Source organism: Corticium candelabrum, chromosome 17, assembly GCF_963422355.1.
Source record: "Corticium candelabrum chromosome 17, ooCorCand1.1, whole genome shotgun sequence".
Classification (NCBI taxonomy): domain Eukaryota; kingdom Metazoa; phylum Porifera; class Homoscleromorpha; order Homosclerophorida; family Plakinidae; genus Corticium; species Corticium candelabrum.
In genome coordinates this window covers 351,907-372,561 of record NC_085101.1, presented here as the reverse complement: position 1 = coordinate 372,561, position 20,655 = coordinate 351,907, and the positions used below count along the sequence as shown (strand labels likewise).

The window sequence follows — 20,655 nt, the reverse complement described above, 5'->3', positions numbered from 1 at the left end:
TCTAGTCAACAAGAGACAGAAATAAAAATAAAAGATCATGTCGCAAATCTCGATCAGCAAGTTATTTGAAAGAGGACCTACACAGTATCATCAGTTTCAGAAATACACAAGACAATATCAAACTCTTCAAGAGGTTATACAGTATATAAGAAAATACTGGCCCCTGATAAACTAAATGCAACAGTTAAGCCGTATGCGTCATGTAGACATCAACACTCCGTAAACTATGGGTGTCTGATAAAGCATGATAAAGAAATATGCATTGCAGTTCCAACAGCTATTCGCAACATCTTTCTCCAGATGCTACACTGTGCTCATGTAGGCTCAGATTGAACGAAGAAGTTAGCCTGAAGATATATTTTGTTGCTGGCAATTGATAACGACATTCTAAATATTTTGAAGAACTGCGAAATGTGTGCCCACCACAGAAACAACCATTAATTAATGGCTCCATTACACCCACGGGAATTTCCTCAACATCCTTGGGAAAGGATACATATTGTCTTTGCCGGCCCTTCTCAGAAATATGTGTGTTTTTGCAATTGATGCACATACAAGTGGCCTGAGGTGGTAAGATTCCCAGTGGGTACAACAAGAACGAAATGCGTCGTGTCTGCTCTTCGGCAAATGTTCACTCGATTCCGTACGTCCAGGCAGATTGTAAGCGACAATAGACCTCAATTTACTGCTAAAGAATTTGACAACTTTTGGCACCAACAAAGGATATTACATACCCTGACTCCACAATATCATCCAAGCAGTATTGGACAAGTGGAACGCTTTATTCAATCCTTGAAAAGAGCAGTACAGGAAGGCCTAGAAGACGAGAACTCAACGTTACAAAAGGTCGTTGTATAATTTTCTTGCGGCCTACAGAAACACGATGCACCACACCACATAGGAATCTCCAGCAAAATTGCTTATTGGTCAAATCTTCGGTGCTCCCTGGATTTGCTTTTGCCAAGCCAAAATGAGAATAAAAAGACAAAGAGTTGCTTGACAGAGTTAATATGTCACAGGGCAGACAACGACACACACACACACACACACACACACACACACACACACACACACACACACACACACACACACACACACACACACACACACACACACGATCGTACGTCACGCTATCACATTCCATTTCGAATGAATGACTTAGTCTTTGTGTGTCAACTAGAGAGTAAAGGAAGGGGATTCTGGAGAACTGGAACAGTAATCAAGGTTCTTGGTGACAGATACTATATAATCAAATTCGAAGACAATGAAATAAAAAAGGCTCATTTAAATTAGCTGCACAACAAACCAAGCAGACCAAGCAAGCAAACTAAGACAGTTGCACGTTAAACTACTGGTGATAAACCTAAGATGGTAACGCTTGGCCCCATCCAACATACTGTTGAGAAGAGTTCTAGCGGCAGCTCTCAATCTGGGGATTCAAGCAACCAGTGTGCTGAAGAAACAACCTTACGAAGAAGATCAAATAAAGGAAAACCTCCAAGATGCTATGGAGAATGGGTCAGTAAATAGAGACAGCATGCAAACTGTTTGTGTTGTGCGGTGAGGTATTATGGTATATTGTAGTGTAATACATTTACAGTATATAAATAGCTTGAAGTACCATAGGTATCCGGGACACGTGAGGAAGCCGCTGAGGCTTTTGACTGGGCACTCTTTGAAAGCCCGTGTTTGATTAGTGTTGTGTTACACTAGTTAGAGTGGTTATAATAAAGGTATCCACAGCTTCTAGCTCATACAAAACATGACTAAAACTACCTTCCATCCATGCAGCTACAAGCCCAATAATCTAAATCTGCAGGTGTTTTTTGAGTAAATTAACTTTGTCAACACGGCAAATGCCACTAACATCAGTAACATACGTACGTCACTACTGCAAACAATACAAATTAATAGTTTGACAACTGCAACCTCAGCAGCATCTATCAGCTGCATGCGAGACGCTCTGCTAGAGACACAGTGTTGTTTACACTGGGGATATACTGAAAAAGGGTATTGTACCCTAGCCAACTGCATCTAGTGATGGCATCAAGAATGGGGTCCTAAAGATTGATTTCCAAAGTCATTATCTCTTCCATCACTACTATGTTCAATTAATGCTCTACAGTAGAAAGCACTTCCACAAGAACAAAATATTGTATTGATCTTTCCACTCTATGAAAATCTGATTCATTTAACTACAGGCTGATATCATGGTTACTTGATCATTTCCAAAGGTTCAAAAAGTATTCTCTCATAATTGTCTCATTTTAAAGAATTAGTGCGCTTCCAAAAAGTCATCTGTAACTGTTAATTCTTTTTGAAATGTAAAATTTGCAAAGTAGAAATAAAATGCAACATTCAACCGCATAAGTTGTGATAATTGATGACACACCATTTAACATGCAGAATACATGGTGTAACACGTGTTGTACCATGCAGAGTATTAGGTATCTCAACACGTGAATGAAAAAATTGCTATGCACTGCATGTTACATTGCTTATTTCTGGAGCTTGTGTCAGTAGATCTGATTGCTCATTTCTGGAGCTTGTGTCACTAGATCTGATACAAAAGCTGTTTATCATTTACGATATAATATGACATCACTCTATGATATATTATACACTAAAACTACCACGGTGGGTTGTGAATGTTGATGTGCAAGAGGTGGCACAAGAGTTCAGAAAGTTGAAATGGAAGAAGTCAGCAGGGGTGGATCAAGTACAGGTTAAGCATTTAAAGTATGGAGGGTGGAATCTGGTAATTACACGAGGCGCGGATATCCGGGCTAAGGGTATAGTGATGGGCCGACGTGCAACAGTACAACAGCACGTACAACCGTATTTATAGTCGATTAGTTCAGATGCAAATGAAGCTATTCCAACCAATAGACGAGAAGTAGTGTCATTACTGACCAACAGATGAACGTGATGTCATCATACGGCTCACCTCTATAGTTTGGCAGCTATGCTACGAGAATTCAGCCATCGGGCGTCCATCCTGTACATGATGTTTATTATTCCTTTGCTTTACGGGTTTAGCACATAGAAACAACGCCTATTGTCTACATTTGAACGTGTATGTTTGCCAACAACAACCAGGCATCTAGAGAGCAAAGATGTAGCTGTACCTGACTTGTAACATTTTGCTTGTTCCACATGTTTCTGCATAGTGGTTCTGCAGTCTGAGAGCTTGACTTTTCAGTGTGCGTGGCTGAGTGGCCGTGGTTTTGTTGCAAAAATCACTAGTGTCGTCTTCAACAGAAATTTGGCGCTTAACAGGGAATTTGCAAGGGAAACGTGCATTGTCCATGACAACGTCTGTTTGTCGGACGAAGCAACTGACCTGTAAGCACGCTAGTGCATCTCTATTCATTATGTTACTGTATCCAAAGTCAGAGCGAACAAAGATGCCTAATCTACATTTGCACGGGCATGTTTTAGAACATTAATTATTGTTTTAGCTCTGGCGGCTCTGGGGTCACCTCATTATAACAGCCTAAATGATTGCAGTTTATAGACGGACAGCTGTGTAAATACAGTAGGCATAACCACCACGTGAGGGGATTTTCAATAGTGTCAAATTCATTAGCGTTTGTGCCTCTTGATCATCAGCTGCCTTACATACACTGTAAATGTCTTAGTGCCATGTGGTGTGCATGTACACCAGCCGAGGGTTTAGCACTGTATAGTGCTTCTCTATTTATTCATATTAGCATTTCTTTCACAGTATTTCCAAGACATTCCTTCGTTCCAAAGCAATGGCTGCGGTCATTTATCCTGTCAGCAAGGACAAGATAGAAAATTCTACAAAGGTGGATAACTATTGTGGTATTGCAATTTCTTGTGTTGCCTCAAAGGCACTAGAGAGAATACTTCTCAGAAAGTCTAGTTCATGTTTGCATCAGTCAAGTAAAAGGCAGTCTGTGGGGACTGTAAATTTGTTTTGAAAGAGTCAGTGCAATATTATCTGAAAAAGGAAAACCGTGAAGTCTTTGGATGAGCTTTAGATCTGTCTAAAGCATACAATAGCTAGGGTACCTGACTCTAAGTTTTTTAACAAACTACTATGTACATGATGTCCAGCATATATGGTGAAGTTTCTGCATGTGTGGTATGAGGGAGAGATCATGCAGATGAAATGGAATGATAGACTCTCTAGTCCATTCAGAATGAGAAATGACTTGAGGCAGGGGGCATCTTATCGCCAACTTTCTTCACCATCAACATTGATGATCTTCTAAACAATTAGAGCAAAGTGGAGACAATGTGTGGGATAGGTAGCAAATATGTGGAAGCTCTCACATATGCTGATGATATGACATTTTTGTCTCCTACAGTGTTAGGCATTCAAAGGATGCTGAATACGTGCACTGCAAAAGCAGACAATCATAGTCTACTATTCAATGAGAAATCTACATCCATAGTCTTTGTCAATTCAAATGGTCATTTATCAAAGACCCAGAGTTACATCTGAATGCAACCATTCTGCCTTATAAACAATCCATGGAGCATTTGGGTACAATCACAACAAGTGAAGTGAAAGGACAGATGTAAAAGTTTAGTGCTGTTAGTGCTGCAGTGATGAAAACTAGGAGGTTGTTGCTTGTCTGATCTGGCTTGGAAAGGTATAAATAAATAAAGGCATGAGGTACAGAGAGTCAGTTACAGACAGGTCAGGAGACTGGTTTGTAGGATTAGCTGAAAAGATGAAGAAAGAGCAATTATTGTTTCTTAAAAGTGCTATTCATTCAGTGCATGAACTGGTTAAATCTGTTGGACAGCTTCATTGCAGGAGTAACGTAACACTAATTTAGTTTTTTAGTTTGTGTATGTGTAAGATGAGCATGTGTGTGTGTGTGTGTGTGTGTGTGTGTGTGTGTGTGTGTGTGTGTGTGTGTGTGTGTGTGTGTGTGTGTGTGTGTGTGTGTGTGTGTGTGTGTGTGTGTGTGTGTACACGCATGTGCGTGCGTGCATGCGTGCATGCGTCCTGCCTGCATGTGTGTGTGTGTGTGTGTGTGTGTGTGTGTGTGTGTGTGTGTGTGTGTGAGTGTGTGTGAGTGTGTGTGTGTGTGTGTGTGTGTGCGCGCGCGTGTGTGTATGTGTGTGCTGTCCTGCAAAGAAACTGCACCTGATGGTGTGATAATATATTGTCTTCACACTAAAATTAGTGCAGTCCCTCTTAGGACACAAGAAAAGAAAAGAGATACAGAAGAGAAAGAAATATGCAGCACAGAACAAATAGAACAAATGCACAAATAAACATTGTTTCCTTTTTATTGGTAAACATCAAAATATAGAGTAACGATTGGTACTCATTGTCAAAAGTTTCATAAGTTTACAAAACATTTATTAATTATTTATACAAATAAATCACACAGATTTCACATAATATCTTTAAGAAACTGATGACATATATCCCATTGCAAAATATCCAGCACTTCTGACCTATAAAATAACCATGCATTCTCTAAACCATAAACTACTAACAGTACTAACATCAAACCTTACCCATCAATACAATTATGGCAATAGCAATTCAACTGGATGAAAAATACCTGTCAATTGCTGTCATTTTCCCTTTTACTACATTCACCCAAGTCATTGTTGACATGTGCTCATGAGTAGTTCGACTGTAATATCTACAAGAAAACAAATGTATAATACAATAGGCAAATGCAAACACAGCCATCTTCTGCACACAAGTAACACTAACAAGTATTTCCATTTCCACTTCACAAAAAGATCTAAGAAAGTGAGCCATCCAAATATTTGTCCAGAGAGTAGCATAGCAAGAAATGTTTATCCAATATAAGAACACAGAAACAGATTTCACAAAAATGAATTCTACTGTTGTGCTGTTACGTTAGATGCCTAAAAGATAGCTGTTGTAAATAACAAAAATTGTGATAGATTAGGCTGTCTAACTTAAAATCAAAATTACTCTAAATCAAATAACAGTTTTGGAAATTAATGCCTACATCTACTCAATAAATTTCAGTGTTTCATAGCTATCTGTCAAGAATGGCTCTTGCTGATAAAAAAGTCAACAAATAATAAATTCAATGCAATTTGTCTACTTGAATTTGTTTGTGCATCTGAGCCAAAGCTGCTTAGTCACAAGATACTTCTTCAATACTCTTGGCCAGCTCATAAGCTAACATGGTCATCCCTCACATGTGACAGATAAGCATAAACTTAGCCAACCACTAGACTACCGTCACAAGAAATTTGACAAAGCATCAACAAGTATGGCAAAGGTGCTGAGATGTAATGTTAAATTGATGTCACAATACTTATTCTCAATGATAAGAAATCACAATACCCTGTAACTGCATGAGCACACTTAACACACAGTGGAAAGTGAATGGAATTCAGTAGTGCTTAAAGCAAAACAAACTCAATTCTGACTTAATGATAGCAAATAGTGTTAATTAATGTTGCAAGACGTCCTTGGTCTCTAATATCTAGTGTTATCTTCTATTTCAATCATGTACAACCAAAATATAGTGTAGTTCCCACTAGAATAACACACATACAGTATTATCACAAGTAAAAGTCAACCTCAAATACAAGTTGATCTCGAATAAAAGCCAAAAATCAAAGACCACGTGCTGCATACAAGTCGGTCACGTTTAGAAGCTGATCTTTTGCTCAAGACACACAGCAAGCATACGCGTGTGGTCACATGCATGTGTGCAAGGGTCAGTGTGTGCATGCAGCGTTCAATGACACCAACAATGCTAACAAAGATTCAGTTGACACTCTTGAAACTGCCATCTTGCGATAGTTATGTCTGTATATCTTAATGAACCTTGCTTCTTCAAGTGGTAAATGGTTGTCATGTCTATACCCTAGTGTATTCGAATGGCATATAAGTGTGTCTTTAATATAAGCCTGTCTACAGTACTAGCCTGAATTCCAATTTGGATTATACAGAAATAACCACGGCTTCTTTCGACAATATGGTACACAACCATTTGATATAAACCCTAAAACTACATAAATAAATGTACTGTAAAATTCCCTTAGAGTCTTGAAGCTTGAATAATGAGTGACATAGCTACACTATACCATAATGTGCATGGTTACACTAGCACAACTCACATGCATAATGCCAGAATAACGTCATAGATCTGGAATTGTTTGATTTAATGTAAAACTGTAACATATTGTAATTCATGATTTGCTTTTTGCTAGTTACTGCAAATTTTAGGCAATTTCTTGTTGGAAACTGTCTGCGTTCTTCCTCAATTAAATTAGACACCTGGTAAAAAATTGAATAACTGGCCAACATCCGGCACTACCGGCCATACAGCCAATAACTTTGAAAACTAATTTTGAGCACTGCCCTACCTATACTTATACCCAACTGACGCATTATTTTGTCCATCACTAGGATAAGCAGCTCTCTGACTAATGAAATTACAAAGTAAACACCTCTCTTGAAAAATGAAACTATAGCATAATAGCAGTTTCTATCGCCTCACACTTCTTCATACATGTAGCCTTCTATTTAGTACAAACTCAACAAAATATACAAATGTGTGGTAACAGTCAACCTAGAGCAAGATCTGGGTTCTGAACTCCAGTCAAAACCAAATGCTGAAGCTCTTGGATGCCACATCATCTCCCTTCGTAGAAAAATAAAAAATAAAACAAGAACATTGCCAATATATAACTACTCTGTACTAAAGGTATATAACTACTCTAGACAAACGCGATGAGAAGTGTCATTTTACAAAGTTCAGTCTCTATATTGTTTAGGAGGTATATCCTTTGCTGTGCGATGACTTCTTCTATGAAAAAAAATTGGTGAAACTTTGTTATCAACAGATGAGTCACCAACAGACAAATCGCGATCATAAACAGATAAGTCACCTTTAAACGAGTGGCTATCATAAGCTTGATCTTGAGCCAACTTGTATTGTTCTTCAGCCCTGGGACTAGGGATTAGATAATCTATATCAACTTTTCTCCTAACCGGAGTGCCCATGTATTGTACAGTGTAGCACCTATTCCCCAACACACTGATTGTGGCATCCGGGAGCTCCAGTAGTTGGTTTGACCGGAGCTCAGGTCCCAGATCCGGCTTTGGGTTAACTGTTAGCACGAGCACATTTGTTTTTGTTGAGTTCATACTAAATTAACAGCTACAATTGGCACTGCGAACATAAGTTTGAAACCAGCATTACGATTCAACTCTGAAAGACTGTCCAGATCAATTGGCGTTTCATGTAAGTAGAAAGTTACGATTCTTTGCGACGTTTCAATTGATGGTTAGTAAATTATTTGAGTTCTATTTGGAGTTAACTACAGAAAACTGCACCATCAGCAAAGACCAAAGGTAAGTTTGCTTGTTTAAGAGTCTAGATGAGATAATTACTTATGCTCTTAAAAAATTCTGTTCTTCCGAGAAGCATCAAAGACTTGTCGGTTACACAGCTAGTTGAAAACGTTCAAACTTTCTTTCGATGAAAGCACAATGCAATTGTAGAATGAGTGTGTGTGCATCATAGAAGTCAACAGGAACATGAGACAGTACAAGACTATGCTGATACATTAAGACAACATGTGGCAAATTGCTCTTGCCAAGACAGAGTACAAGGATAAAGTGAGAGACATTTTCGTTGCTGGAATTCGAGACGATGAAATTTTGCAGAAGCTACAGTATATGAGAGAAGACTTGCTGACCCAATCATGTGACAAAGTGGTTCTGATAACTAGAACAATGAAAAGTGTGAAGAACAGTGTAGCTGCTACGGGATCGAGTAACAACGGCTGAAAGTCAGGATGTTTAACAACTGGAAAGAAAACATCGTAGAAGACTGTGTCAAGCAGCTAGACAAAGAGTTATATGTTTTCGCTGCAATAAAGAAGGCCACTATCAATGGGAATGTCCTAGGTAGATAAAGAACCAGAAAATTGTATCAAAATCTCGTTGCCCTAAGGGGTCGTTCACAATTTTCGTCATTTTCACAAGCGTACAAAACGTACACTTTTTAGCTACACCTTCCCTCCTCTCAAAAACGTATTTTAAAACAACGATTTTCTGATCACGTGCTGACATGTACCAGTATGCAGCAATGATGCATATGTTACTACAACTCACCTACTGCACGTAGTCTAGTATTTCCTACGCAATATGCAATTAATACTAAACAACCAACAGTTTTTAGCATCGAGTGTATTGCTTTTGTAAAATGCAGTATTGTTTTTCTAGAATACCACGTAGAATGTGACATCTTGCCGTCTTCTTCAAAACAATGCAGCGTCCTGCATCTTTCTGCATCTTTTTCATCTTTTCCCTCGCTGCTTCGAACATGAGGCAGAGTTTGGCCTTGTCTTTTGCAGCTGCTGTTCACTCCTTCTGTCCGGTACGCACCACCTTGCTCCGTGTCGTTGTTGAACACAAAGACGTTCATAAAGTGAAGATATAGTCAGTGCGGATTCTTGTGCACAACGGTTGGTTTACGCAGGCAATAAGTAAACAATGACTGAAAGTCTTGGAAGGCTTCCATGCAGATCTCCACGCTACCTTAAATATCCGCATTATTTCAGGATGCGCAGGGGCAAACTTTGCGATTCCAGATTACATCGAAAGAGCTCAACTCAAAACAGTCTAACCGTCTAATAAGGGTCCTGCGCAATGCATCTTCTGAGCATTTGAAGGACATCACATAAAGCATCGTTTGGTATTAAAATGAGAAGATAAATAAATCAATATCCTAATCATCATTTAAAAAGTGTACGCAAGACTCTAACCCCTACCATCCTAGCGTGCATTTTGTACGCTTGTGAAAATGACAAAAATTGTGAACCACCCTTAAGAGATTCAGGAAAGACGAGTAAATCATTCAAAAGTAAAAAACTGAGAAAGCCTATAAAGTACAACACAAGCATCCGAAGCCAATTTCTCATTAGAAGAGGGAAGTCCTAGATATTACATCGAATCTGTCACAGAGTTTTTACTGTGCTGAAACGGTTCACAATTCATCGAAAAACTTACGGTTGATGCTCGACTAAACAATCTAGTGACTTTTCGTGTGGTACAGAAGCTGATGTCTCTTTATTGAACGAGGTGACATGGAATAGAATTGGTACACCAAAACTGACAAAGGAGAGGGAGCGACTAAGAAATGCTTCAGGTCAAATTATGACTTTGTAACAAAGTTGTTCCAATTCACTTTTATGTGAGACAAGGTCAGGGTTCCAATCTCTTGAGTATGGATTGGGCGAGAAAGATTGGTGCGGCTACTATGTGTATTGACTATCTCAAGTCGGTAGGAGGCAGATCTAGTGTAATGATGACGGAAGTGACTAAAAGAGAGACACAAGTAAAGAAATTGTTAGAAAGGTTTCAGTCTTGTGTGAAAATAAATTGGGTTATCGCAGTCATACTGTTGGGATTAGCGTATGTCCTGAAGCTAAGATAAAAGTTTTTTCCGTTCAGGAGACAGCAATTGCATCTTAGAGCACAACTAGAGACTGAACTGGCAAGAAACGTTAAGAATGGTGTCCTAGAACCAGTCAACACGGCCCTTTGTGCGCCTCCCACGGTGCACATGTTAAACCCACTGGAGCTACCAAAATATGTAGTGACTTCAAACAACTCAATTATTTTCTAGTCACTGATCAATATCCAATTCCTATACTAACAGAGCTATTTAGCTTACTAGCAGGGCATAACCTTTTCTCCAAAATTGATTAGAAGGACACCTACAAATCAATTACAAATTGATGAAGATAGTCAGAAATATTTAATCAGTACCACACATATTGGATTGTTCAAGTGTAGACGTTTACCGTTTGGCATCAGCCCGGCCCCTGCCATTTATCAGAGAGTTGTGACCATAGTCTTGGAGGTCTGAAAGAAATTTGTGTTTACATGGATGATATTTTGATTACTGGAAAGAATAAAAATGAACACATAGAGAATCTGTCTCCATCCAGTTTGTCAAAGATTGCAACAAAATGGATTGCTCATCAAAAAGAAGAAGTGCTCTTTCTGCCAACAATCCATGCAACGGACATATTATGGATAGTGCAGGAATAAGAGTATCTGAAGAAAGGACCAATGCAATTCAGACGAGGAGAGCATCAAAAGACCAGTCTGAATTGAGATTGTTCTTAGGTATGATCACTTATTTTGGTAAATTTTTCCACAAATGTCCAGTTATACACTTTTACTCAAGAAAGATTCAAAGTGGAACTGGTCGGCCAAAGAAGAGTCTGCTTTTCAACAGATGAAGCAAAAGTTAACGTCTCTGCCAGTTCTTGCAAATTATGATATGTTTTGTCCTCTTGGTTTGTCATGCAATGCTAGTGAAAAACCTTAGGAGTGTGACTGTTTTGAATGACCGAACAAGGAAAAGAACATCCAGTTGCTTACGCTTCTAAGTCTTTGACAAAATCAGAATGAAATTACTCTCAAGTCAAATGTAAAGCTTCAGCAATTATTTTCGGAACACATAAATTTCGACATTATCTGCTGGGTAGAAACTTTGTTCTACGAAAATAACAATTCCCATTCGGACACGTGGCAAATGGCACCTTGGGCACTCCAACACATTCAGTACAGAAGATTCAAGACAGTTGGACTGTCTATCTCGTCTTCCAATTGGTTCAGATAAAGAGTTTGATCAGATCAATGAATACGAAGGTCAGTCAGAACAGCATATTGCAGCTATGAAAGGTCAAATCATTAAAGATGGGCTAATTGTCAATCATTATCTTCAAAAGTATACAAAAGAATGACGACATTCTGCAACTTGCTATGAAATGCATTAAAGAAGGCTGGTCTTCAACAGTCAAGAACAAAACACTTTCGGCTTTTGCAGCATTCCAAAACATAGTATCAGACAATGGTCCTCAATTGTGTCTGGCGACTTAAAAAATTTTCTGCAAAAACCATGGCATCTTGCATGTCCTAACACCTCCAGACCATCCACAAAGCAATGGGCAGGTTAAACGGGTTTAGCCAATCATTGAAGTCAGCATCAAGAAGGGAACGAAGAAGGCAGAATAGAATTTAGAAGAACTTGTAACAGACTTTCTGTCTGTCTATGGAAATATTAATCACAGTACTACGGGTATCTCTCCAGCAAGATTATTGATGAATCGAGATTTGAGATGTCATTTGGATCTCATCAGACCTCCATAAACTTTCAAAGCTCAATAGAAACTACACAGAGCAGTGGATAAAGCTCAGCTAAACAAAAGAAGAGTCACAATGGGACTGCTCATGAGAGAAAACCATTTAATCTTCATGATGTTCCTGTGGCACGTAATACAAATATGCAAAGGTGGCAAAAAGCAAGGTCATCAGAGTGTTGGAAAATTAAGTACTACACAGTACAATTGGTCAACAATTCAGCTAGGAAAAAAGTTCACATAGATCATCTAATCCCCTGTCCCAAAGCGAAGAACACTACAAGTTGGCTCAGAATCAAGTGTATGATAGCAACTCATCTGAAGGTGACCCATCTGTTTCTAATAGCGATTCGTCTGTTGGTGACTCATCCGTTAATGACGAAGTTCACCAAAACTCCCTGTTAGAAGAAGTTATCACACAACAAAAGGGTATACCTCCTAGACGACATAACTAGACTTAGATGCATTTCTTATTACATTTAGTCTAGAATAGTTATATATTGGCAATAGCCTTTTTCTTTCTCTTTATTTTGAACAAAGGGAGATGATTGTGGCATCCAGGAGCCCCAGTAGTTGGTTTGACCAAAGTTCAGGTCCCGCATCTGGCTTTGGGTTGACTGTTAGCACGATTACGTTTGTTTTGCTGCATTTGCACTAAACAAAAAGCTACACTAATGACCTTTGCTTTTTCCCACCTTTGCTATTTATATTATGCACCAGAACAACATCATGAAGATTGAATGGTTTTCTCTCATGCGCAATCCGGTCATGACGTTTCTTTTGTTAAAACACTCCGGAGAACTGCGCAGCTTTAGTATGCAGCATAGTGTGCAGCCAAAATAGCAAACTTGGGTGATCAAGGGAGTTTGCGGAAAGTGTTCCTGCATAGGGATGAGTGCCTCATAAACTGTTAGAACACAATCGATGACAGCGTCCATTGTCTTCACAATGCCAAAGAATCTCACAAAATGCCTATTCTCTCAAACATTGCACAAAAATGTCAGTCTCTAGACGGTCTGAAGTACCAAGACAGTTTCCACCGTGCTTGGAGCAACGGAAACAACAGAAAGACAATTTCCGAGAACATGCTTGCATCAATAAAGCTCGCGTGATCCGATGGCGTGCAAAAAATTCTTCACTATGCGGATGAAATTCTTGAAACAACCCCATCAGTTTTTGAGTTATGAAAATTCTTAACATACATCTGTCGAGTTTGCTCTGAGATAGCGTTGAGATACCAACTTGGTTAGTATCGATTTCCCATTATCGAGCGAAGACGGAGCGAGCAGCCTACCTCTTATCTCCGGAATACTGCTTTAAGCCTTATCCACTGTACTATGTAGTTTTCTATTGATCTTTGAAACTTTATGTGGAGGTCCTAGGAGATCCATAGGACATCTCAAATCTCAATTCATCAATACTCTTGAAGAAGAGATGATGCCGGTAGTACTGTGATCATAGTATTTCTATAGACAGACTACAAGTCTGTTACAAATTCTTCTAAATTCGATCCTGCCTTCTTCATTCCCTTCTTGATTACTGACTTCAACGATTGGATAAACCGTTTAACCTGCCCATTGCTTTGTGGATAGTATGGAGGTGTCAGGATATGCAAGATGTTATGGTTTTTTTTAAAAAATTTGAAGTCACTAGACACAAATTGAGAACCATTGTCTAATACTATATGTTTTGAAATACAAAACATGTGAAAATGCAACCAAGTTGAGTCATAGTTTGACTACTCTCTGTTGACCTCGGAAGTGACTAATGATGCAAATGTATTTGTTTACCACACTCAGATGTTAAGTGATATCCCATTAACTGTACAATTTAGAGGTCATATTATAATACAAAGACGTTAGGTAACAGTAGAGGAAGTCACAGGCTATCATGATGAAACAGAACGAGAAGAGGAGTCAGAAATACCAAGCAACTGCTCACGAAACAAGAGCGACTGTGAGTTGATGTCAAGGTAGCGGACCATTTAGTGACCTTGCTAATTGGCTACTTCCTCTATTAGCAGCATTCTTATTGTAAAGTCATACCTTCTTAATGAGTTAACAATTCTAACAATTCTTGATATGCAAAAGCCTTATCAAACCACCTGTGTAATACATACCCGGTTGGTACCCTAACTATAGAAAATTCGGGAATTTGCGGTTTCAAACAATACCAAGGTCGTCACTAAGATATGACAAGAGCGCATGCTCCAACCATTCAAAATTTAATTTTTAAGTTTTTCAGATAATTGGAAGAGATTTTTAATAGTTTTTCCTGTATAGCTTTATTTAATTAATAGTTTAAATTCAAGTAGCAATGCCAGAATTCATTGGAAACACAGCACTAGGTGTGTGTGTGTGTGTGTGTGTGTGTGTGTGTGTGTGTGTGTGCCGTGTGTATGTGTCGTGTGTGTGTGTCGTGTGTGTGTGTCGTGTGTGTGTCTGTGTGTGTGTGTGTGTGTGTGTGTGTGTGTGTGTGTGTGTGTGTGTGTGTGTGTGTGTGTGTGTGTGTGTGTGTGTGTGTGTGTGTGTGTGTGTGTGTGTGTGTGTGTGTGTGTGTGTGTGTGTGTGTGTGTGTGTGTGTGTGTGTGTGTGTGTGTGTTGTCTAATATTAAGCATACAAGGCGCCTATTCAGGCAGAGGTGTCTATTAACTTAAACATCTTTATTAGTTAAGTTGACGTTAATTGACTCCACATAACCATTGCTGCTTGTAGACAACACAGGTTGTGGCTAAAGCCTGGTTCACACTACACCTCATATCACGTCGTGTCACGTCAAAGGAGGTCATTTCCAACGCAACACGACACGACGTGTTGGACAGGATTTTTTCCTATTCTAGCCTGTCACGTCGCGTCGCGTTGGAAATGCCTCCTTTGACGCGGCAGGACACGACGCAATGCGAGGTGTATTGTGAACTAGACTTAATGCTCACAATGTCAACACCCACCAATCAAGCCTGAATACCACATATTGATACATCAAAATAAGTTGATTCAGCCAGATCTGATCTTTGCCAAGTTCCTTTATAACTGTGCAGACATTGCAGAAAAATAATAGGCATTTCTTCGGGAATGTTTGTCACATTGTTTGTGTTCAATTACCACCCAAGTTGTGTTATACACAAGTGCTTATTACAGTACTACATAATGACAGGCATATTAAACTCTCACCCTCATTTACATATTCTCTCTGCAGTGAACCTCTTATCTGTCCATTCATTTAACTGTCATTAAAGTCTCTAGGTCGTTAACATTTACATTGTTTAAGTAGTTTGAAATGTCACGACTTTGTTGCCACAGCTCAAAGCTTACAGTACATGGAAACAACTTCAACTCACCCTTGTGGTAGCATGTTGTCCAATATGTCATCCGGTGCTGAATGCCATGGCAAGCCTTGAGGAGAGATTAGAGTCAAGTTGTTAAAATGCAGATGTGGACTGTATTTACAAAAATAAATGAAATAAACAATACAACAACTGTTGCTTTACAAGAATATTAAAGATATTGCACCTGAATGATAAAGTCTCAAGAAACGAGAGCCCAACATCACTTGCTCCAACAACCACAATTCTTGCATTGACAGTAATCTTAATTAAAATATCATCAACAAATTAGGACAAATTGGAAACCGACTCCTCCACACTTTCATACACACATTGAAACACATGTTCCCACACACACATGCACACACAAACATATGCATCCACTCACACATACACACCTGCACACGCACGCACACACACACACACACACACACACACACACACACACACACACACACACACACACTCACAGACACACACCAACTCTCCTCTCCCTCCCTCCCTCCTTCCCTCCCTCCCTCCTTCCCTCCCTCCCTCCTTCCCTCCCTCCCTCCCTCCCTCCCTCTCTCTCTCTCTCTCTCTCTCTCTCTCACACACACACACACACACACACACAACACACACACACACACACACACACACACACACACACACACACACACACACACACACACACACACACACACAAATACAACTAGAAAAAAGGCATCTGTTGTGTGTCTAAATAGAGTCAATATGAAAGGCTTAATTAAATACAATGTTTAGAATCATCTTACCTTAGGCTCCAAAGTCAACTTTTTGTTGATATGATACAAAGCATATGGCTCCTACAAAACCAAAAGACAATTAACTATTGGGTGGGGAATGTCACGTCCAACCGCCAAAATAAAAATCCGCCACTATGCATTTTCCGTTAATTTCTTAACAAACCATCAAAATAAATTCCTACCAATGTTTCATCTTATACAGTACCTCAAAGCAGCACACACAATAACAGCAACACTAAATGAACCAATACTATACTATAAACTCATAGCAACAAACCTGAACTTGCAGAATCCGATTTGAAGGCACATTCTGACCAAGGTTGTCAACAGGATACTGCACCTGTCTCCGAGATCTGCATAAATAATGTAAAATAAACTACCATTAAATAGTCTCAATACATAAATATTCCAGGTTAGTGTAAAGAGATGACTCAAATGATGAAGCAATATTGACAAAAACCAAACACTTTTATTGCATCAATGTTAAATTTCATTATCAGCAACAGAATATTAATTTCAGATTCCATAAACTGTTAAGAAATGTCTCTTAATTACCATAATTAAGTCTTACTGCAAAACAATTTTGTTCTATTGCAAACTAGACACTGACAAATCTGACTAGTTGTAATTTTACTACAATTACTAAGATACTGCTATCAATAAACTAGCTGAAATCTGAGCATCTTCTGTGCCAACATCTGACCTCCAATCAGTCATCATTAGACACATGCAAAGTATTAGTAATTATATCAAATGCACAAAAGCAGAAATGCACCATTCACAATTTCTTTTCTAAACTTTGTCTACAATATATATTCTACAATAAAATTCTGAACAATACAGACACCAACACTAAAACTGTTGGCTGGTTGATGCAACAAATGCTTTCAACAGATACTGTTTGAATAAACAAGATGCATTTAGAAAACATACAAATCAATTTTCCTGCAATGTTTCTTATCTTTTCAACACATAGAGATAAAATTCTAACCCTTTGCTGGTAGTAAAATCCTATGGTCAAGAAACATTAAGAAACACGCAAGGTTAACTAGCAATTGAGTATACCATATACCTGGTCATTTCTGCAGTCTTAAATTACTGCAATTTGAGAATTTAGACAAAAGTTTTAATTACTGCAAATTAAATTTTGCGTTCCAACCAAGAAGACAGTTACCGGTACACATGTACATGTGTTGGACCAGTGACTTCCCAGGACTCCGAAGATAGGCCTAAATATCTGCGAATTTTATTTGAGCTCTCTGTGATTCTTTCGCAGAATTCAAAGAAATATCATGATCTCAGACATAGCCAGTTATACGGTATACTCCTTGGCTACCATGCCTCTAATTTCCAAGATGCAGGAAAGTAAGAGCAAGCAAATTTGTTGTGTAAATGATTTCTGCTAGTGGAGAAAACCTTAGTGCAATTCAAAAACTGTGAGACAGTCTTACTGTATAGCTAGACCTAAATTCAAATAATACCAAGACAAAACAAATCATGTTTTGTTCTCAAGCCTTAGATCTTGCAAAGAACATCATAAAAATCACTTCTAAAGGCCATTCCAGGAGCTTCCATTGGGGACTAAGATCACAACACAAAGCAGTGCAAAACAAAAAATCAGCCTATTTGCACAATTTGTCAAGAATGAACCACAAAGCAGCACTATATGTATCCTATAGCATAATTTCTAACAAACTTTTCTTTGAGAACCAACAACGCTGATTTAGAGTTAGTAAAACTGATCCAGAATGAATCACGTACTGCACATGCAAAGCCCTAGACACATGGAAGGATGCTGATGTCTCTCGCTGCCAGTATATGGATGACTTGCAATGACTGATCCCACTACACTAAACTCGAAGTACCTACGTTCAAACACCATCAACGCCTATTGACAGAAGAATAATCCTTCAAGAAAAAATATTGAAACTGTCACTGCTTAAACAAATGCCATCAAATCAAGACTCCGCAAGAAAAACAACAGCATCTGATGGCAAACGTGCAGATTGTCAAGAACAAACTGACTGCAGATCTTCAAAGGGCAATGTCACTAGCAAAAGAAATAGCGGCATCTTTTGGTAAACAGTGCTACCCTTGCAACAGCATTGTTTTACCATAACTCAATCTGATTTTGAGATAACCTCACTTTAAAAAATAGATGCAAGTATCTTCCAAATGGCTGTTCTTGTGAAAAACTTTGATATAAATCATGCTATGTCTTGTCCAACTTGTCAATCTTGTCCAGATTTCCCTTAGGGGTTGTCCATTTTTCCAGCATTTTTGCGAGTGTACAAAGCGTACGCTAGGGGGAGGAGGATGGCACTTGTCGTGCGCTCTCAAAAATGAGCAAGGCTTGTTCTGGTGTATTCACAAAAACTCTATAGACTGAACGTGAATGAACCTGCTGGTTCTTCATAAACTGACACTAAAGATTTTAATAGTATTAATAAAATACTGTACCATATTTCTACTCCTAGCAGACCTTCTTGAATATCATGGTTTCTAGCTACCACATCTGAGTGTGTAGATGTGCTTAGGCATGGAGATTGTCGTATAAAGTGTCCACCTCAATCAGTTGAGCCAGATGGCCGCTGCAGTGCACAAAAAGCCAACTAACATGTATTAACACTTCATAATCACGTTTGTGTTTGCCAACTCTCTGAATGTCTTGGCTGTCAAGACGCTGTTACATTGTCATGACGTTTGTGCCACAAGTCAAGAACCGTTAATGTAGCAGAAGTAAAAACTGTTGTACTAAATTTGGCATGCACGTGCACACCATGTATTTAGGATTTGTGTTAGTAGTTAGCGGTTGAGTCATCAGATTCCGTTCAGGTCTACCTTTCTGTATTGCAGTATTTTTTAGACTGTTAGACACTTAGCTGTTGAGTCATCAGTTCTGTTACTCTCAAAGAATTAATACATTCTCCTTTTGTTTGTGTTATTTGCGAACAAAAAGATTGGCGCTGGGAACAGACAGTTGATCGGGCCAACCAAGGCAAAGACTTCTGCGATATTTTGATGAGGTAATTACAACCTTTGAGAGAAACGTCGAGGACGGAGAAGATATAGAAGATATTGATGTAAGAATTTTACAATTGTAGACCTTTCAAGTCGAATTCAGAAAGGATGCAGATTATTGGAGAGATGTAATAATGATTGGGCTAATATTTGAAGGATCTACAGGACAATGACTGGACTGCAGAAGAACAGAGATACACTTCTGTGGCTGAAGGTAAAACTGGCTTCATTGTTGTCGTACTTGATTGTCATAATATGGAAGCCAAGATTGAAGCCGACTTGACCAAAACTCCCAACTACCAACATTTGATGATGTTCTCCATTGGCAGGCATTCTGGAACATGTTTCAATCATCGGTTAACATGCAAGACCTTCCACCTGTCACTAAGTTTACTTATTTGAAAGGAATCCTTAGAAGGCAAGCAGCAGCTGTAATTTCAGGAATAGCTGTCATGGAAGAGAACTATGACATAGCACTTCGCACACTTCCGAGAAAAATATAGAAGAAAAGATGTCATTGTTGAGAGTCTGTCCGCTTCATTTCAGAAGATACCGACTGCTTCAAATGAATTTGCAGATGTCAATCATCAGCGTCTGCTTCTACTACAAATCCTGTCTAAGTTTCACGTGGACACCGTCATAAAGTTGGAGGAATCTAAAAAGCCAAGTGAAATCTGGGCAGTTCAGTCTGTAAGAAAAGCTTTGAAGCACTATGTAAGGGTTCATGAGAATGTCCAACAACAAGGGAGCAATAGAAAGAAAATGTGTAATCAACAATCTCGAGTGATAGAGAGACGATCTTCTGCAGAAGCACTCTCTGTCACTGCTTTAATTCAACAAGTCGGCACAGAAAAGCATGCAACGCTATGTACCTTGTGTTTTCTGCAATGACAAGCATTACAAAGAAAGCTGTGCAGAATACAAGTCACTGCTGGCAAAAAACCACGACTCCATGAACTGGACGATGATGTTTTATCTGTCTTCAGAAAGGACATACTACCTTTACGGAATAACAACATCAATGTAAGTGCTACCACTGTAAACGATCAGCCCATCACAACTGAGCCTTAGAGAAGACTAGTAACAGCAAGAAGCTATTACCAAAAATCAAGGGGATTCCACGTGCAGTTCAAATACCTCTCAAAATTTAGCCGTTGGTGAAAACGGGTTGCTTCAAACAGCACAGTCTCTAGTTGTAGCAAATGACCAAACTGTTACGTCACACCTTCTGTTAGATTCTGCAAGCCACCGTTCCTTTATGACTGAAAAGGTAGCAAAGAAATTACAGCTTCCTGTGGAACAAAAGAAATCGCTTTCTGTGTCAACTTTGCAGCAAATCACTCACAGGAACTTGACACATACGTTGTCATATTTGATGTCATTTTGAAAGATGG

At 38.9% G+C, this 20,655-nt stretch overlaps 1 protein-coding gene across 1 annotated transcript in view; it reads right to left on the bottom strand.

Annotated features, from left to right (window-relative positions):
- The window catches only part of LOC134193484 (cilia- and flagella-associated protein 61-like), a 46,701-nt gene extending 29,744 nt beyond the window's left edge, over positions 1–16,957 (bottom strand). Inside the window, exons 1-6 of the mRNA XM_062662311.1 lie at positions 16,944–16,957; positions 16,518–16,593; positions 16,250–16,300; positions 15,661–15,737; positions 15,489–15,587; positions 5,556–5,639 (exon numbers count right to left, since the gene is read on the bottom strand). Coding sequence (XP_062518295.1) covers positions 5,556–5,639; positions 15,489–15,587; positions 15,661–15,737; positions 16,250–16,300; positions 16,518–16,593; positions 16,944–16,957 — 401 coding nt within the window. The remainder of the gene's footprint in view (positions 1–5,555; positions 5,640–15,488; positions 15,588–15,660; positions 15,738–16,249; positions 16,301–16,517; positions 16,594–16,943) is intronic.
- Positions 16,958–20,655: the final 3,698 nt, after the last annotated feature.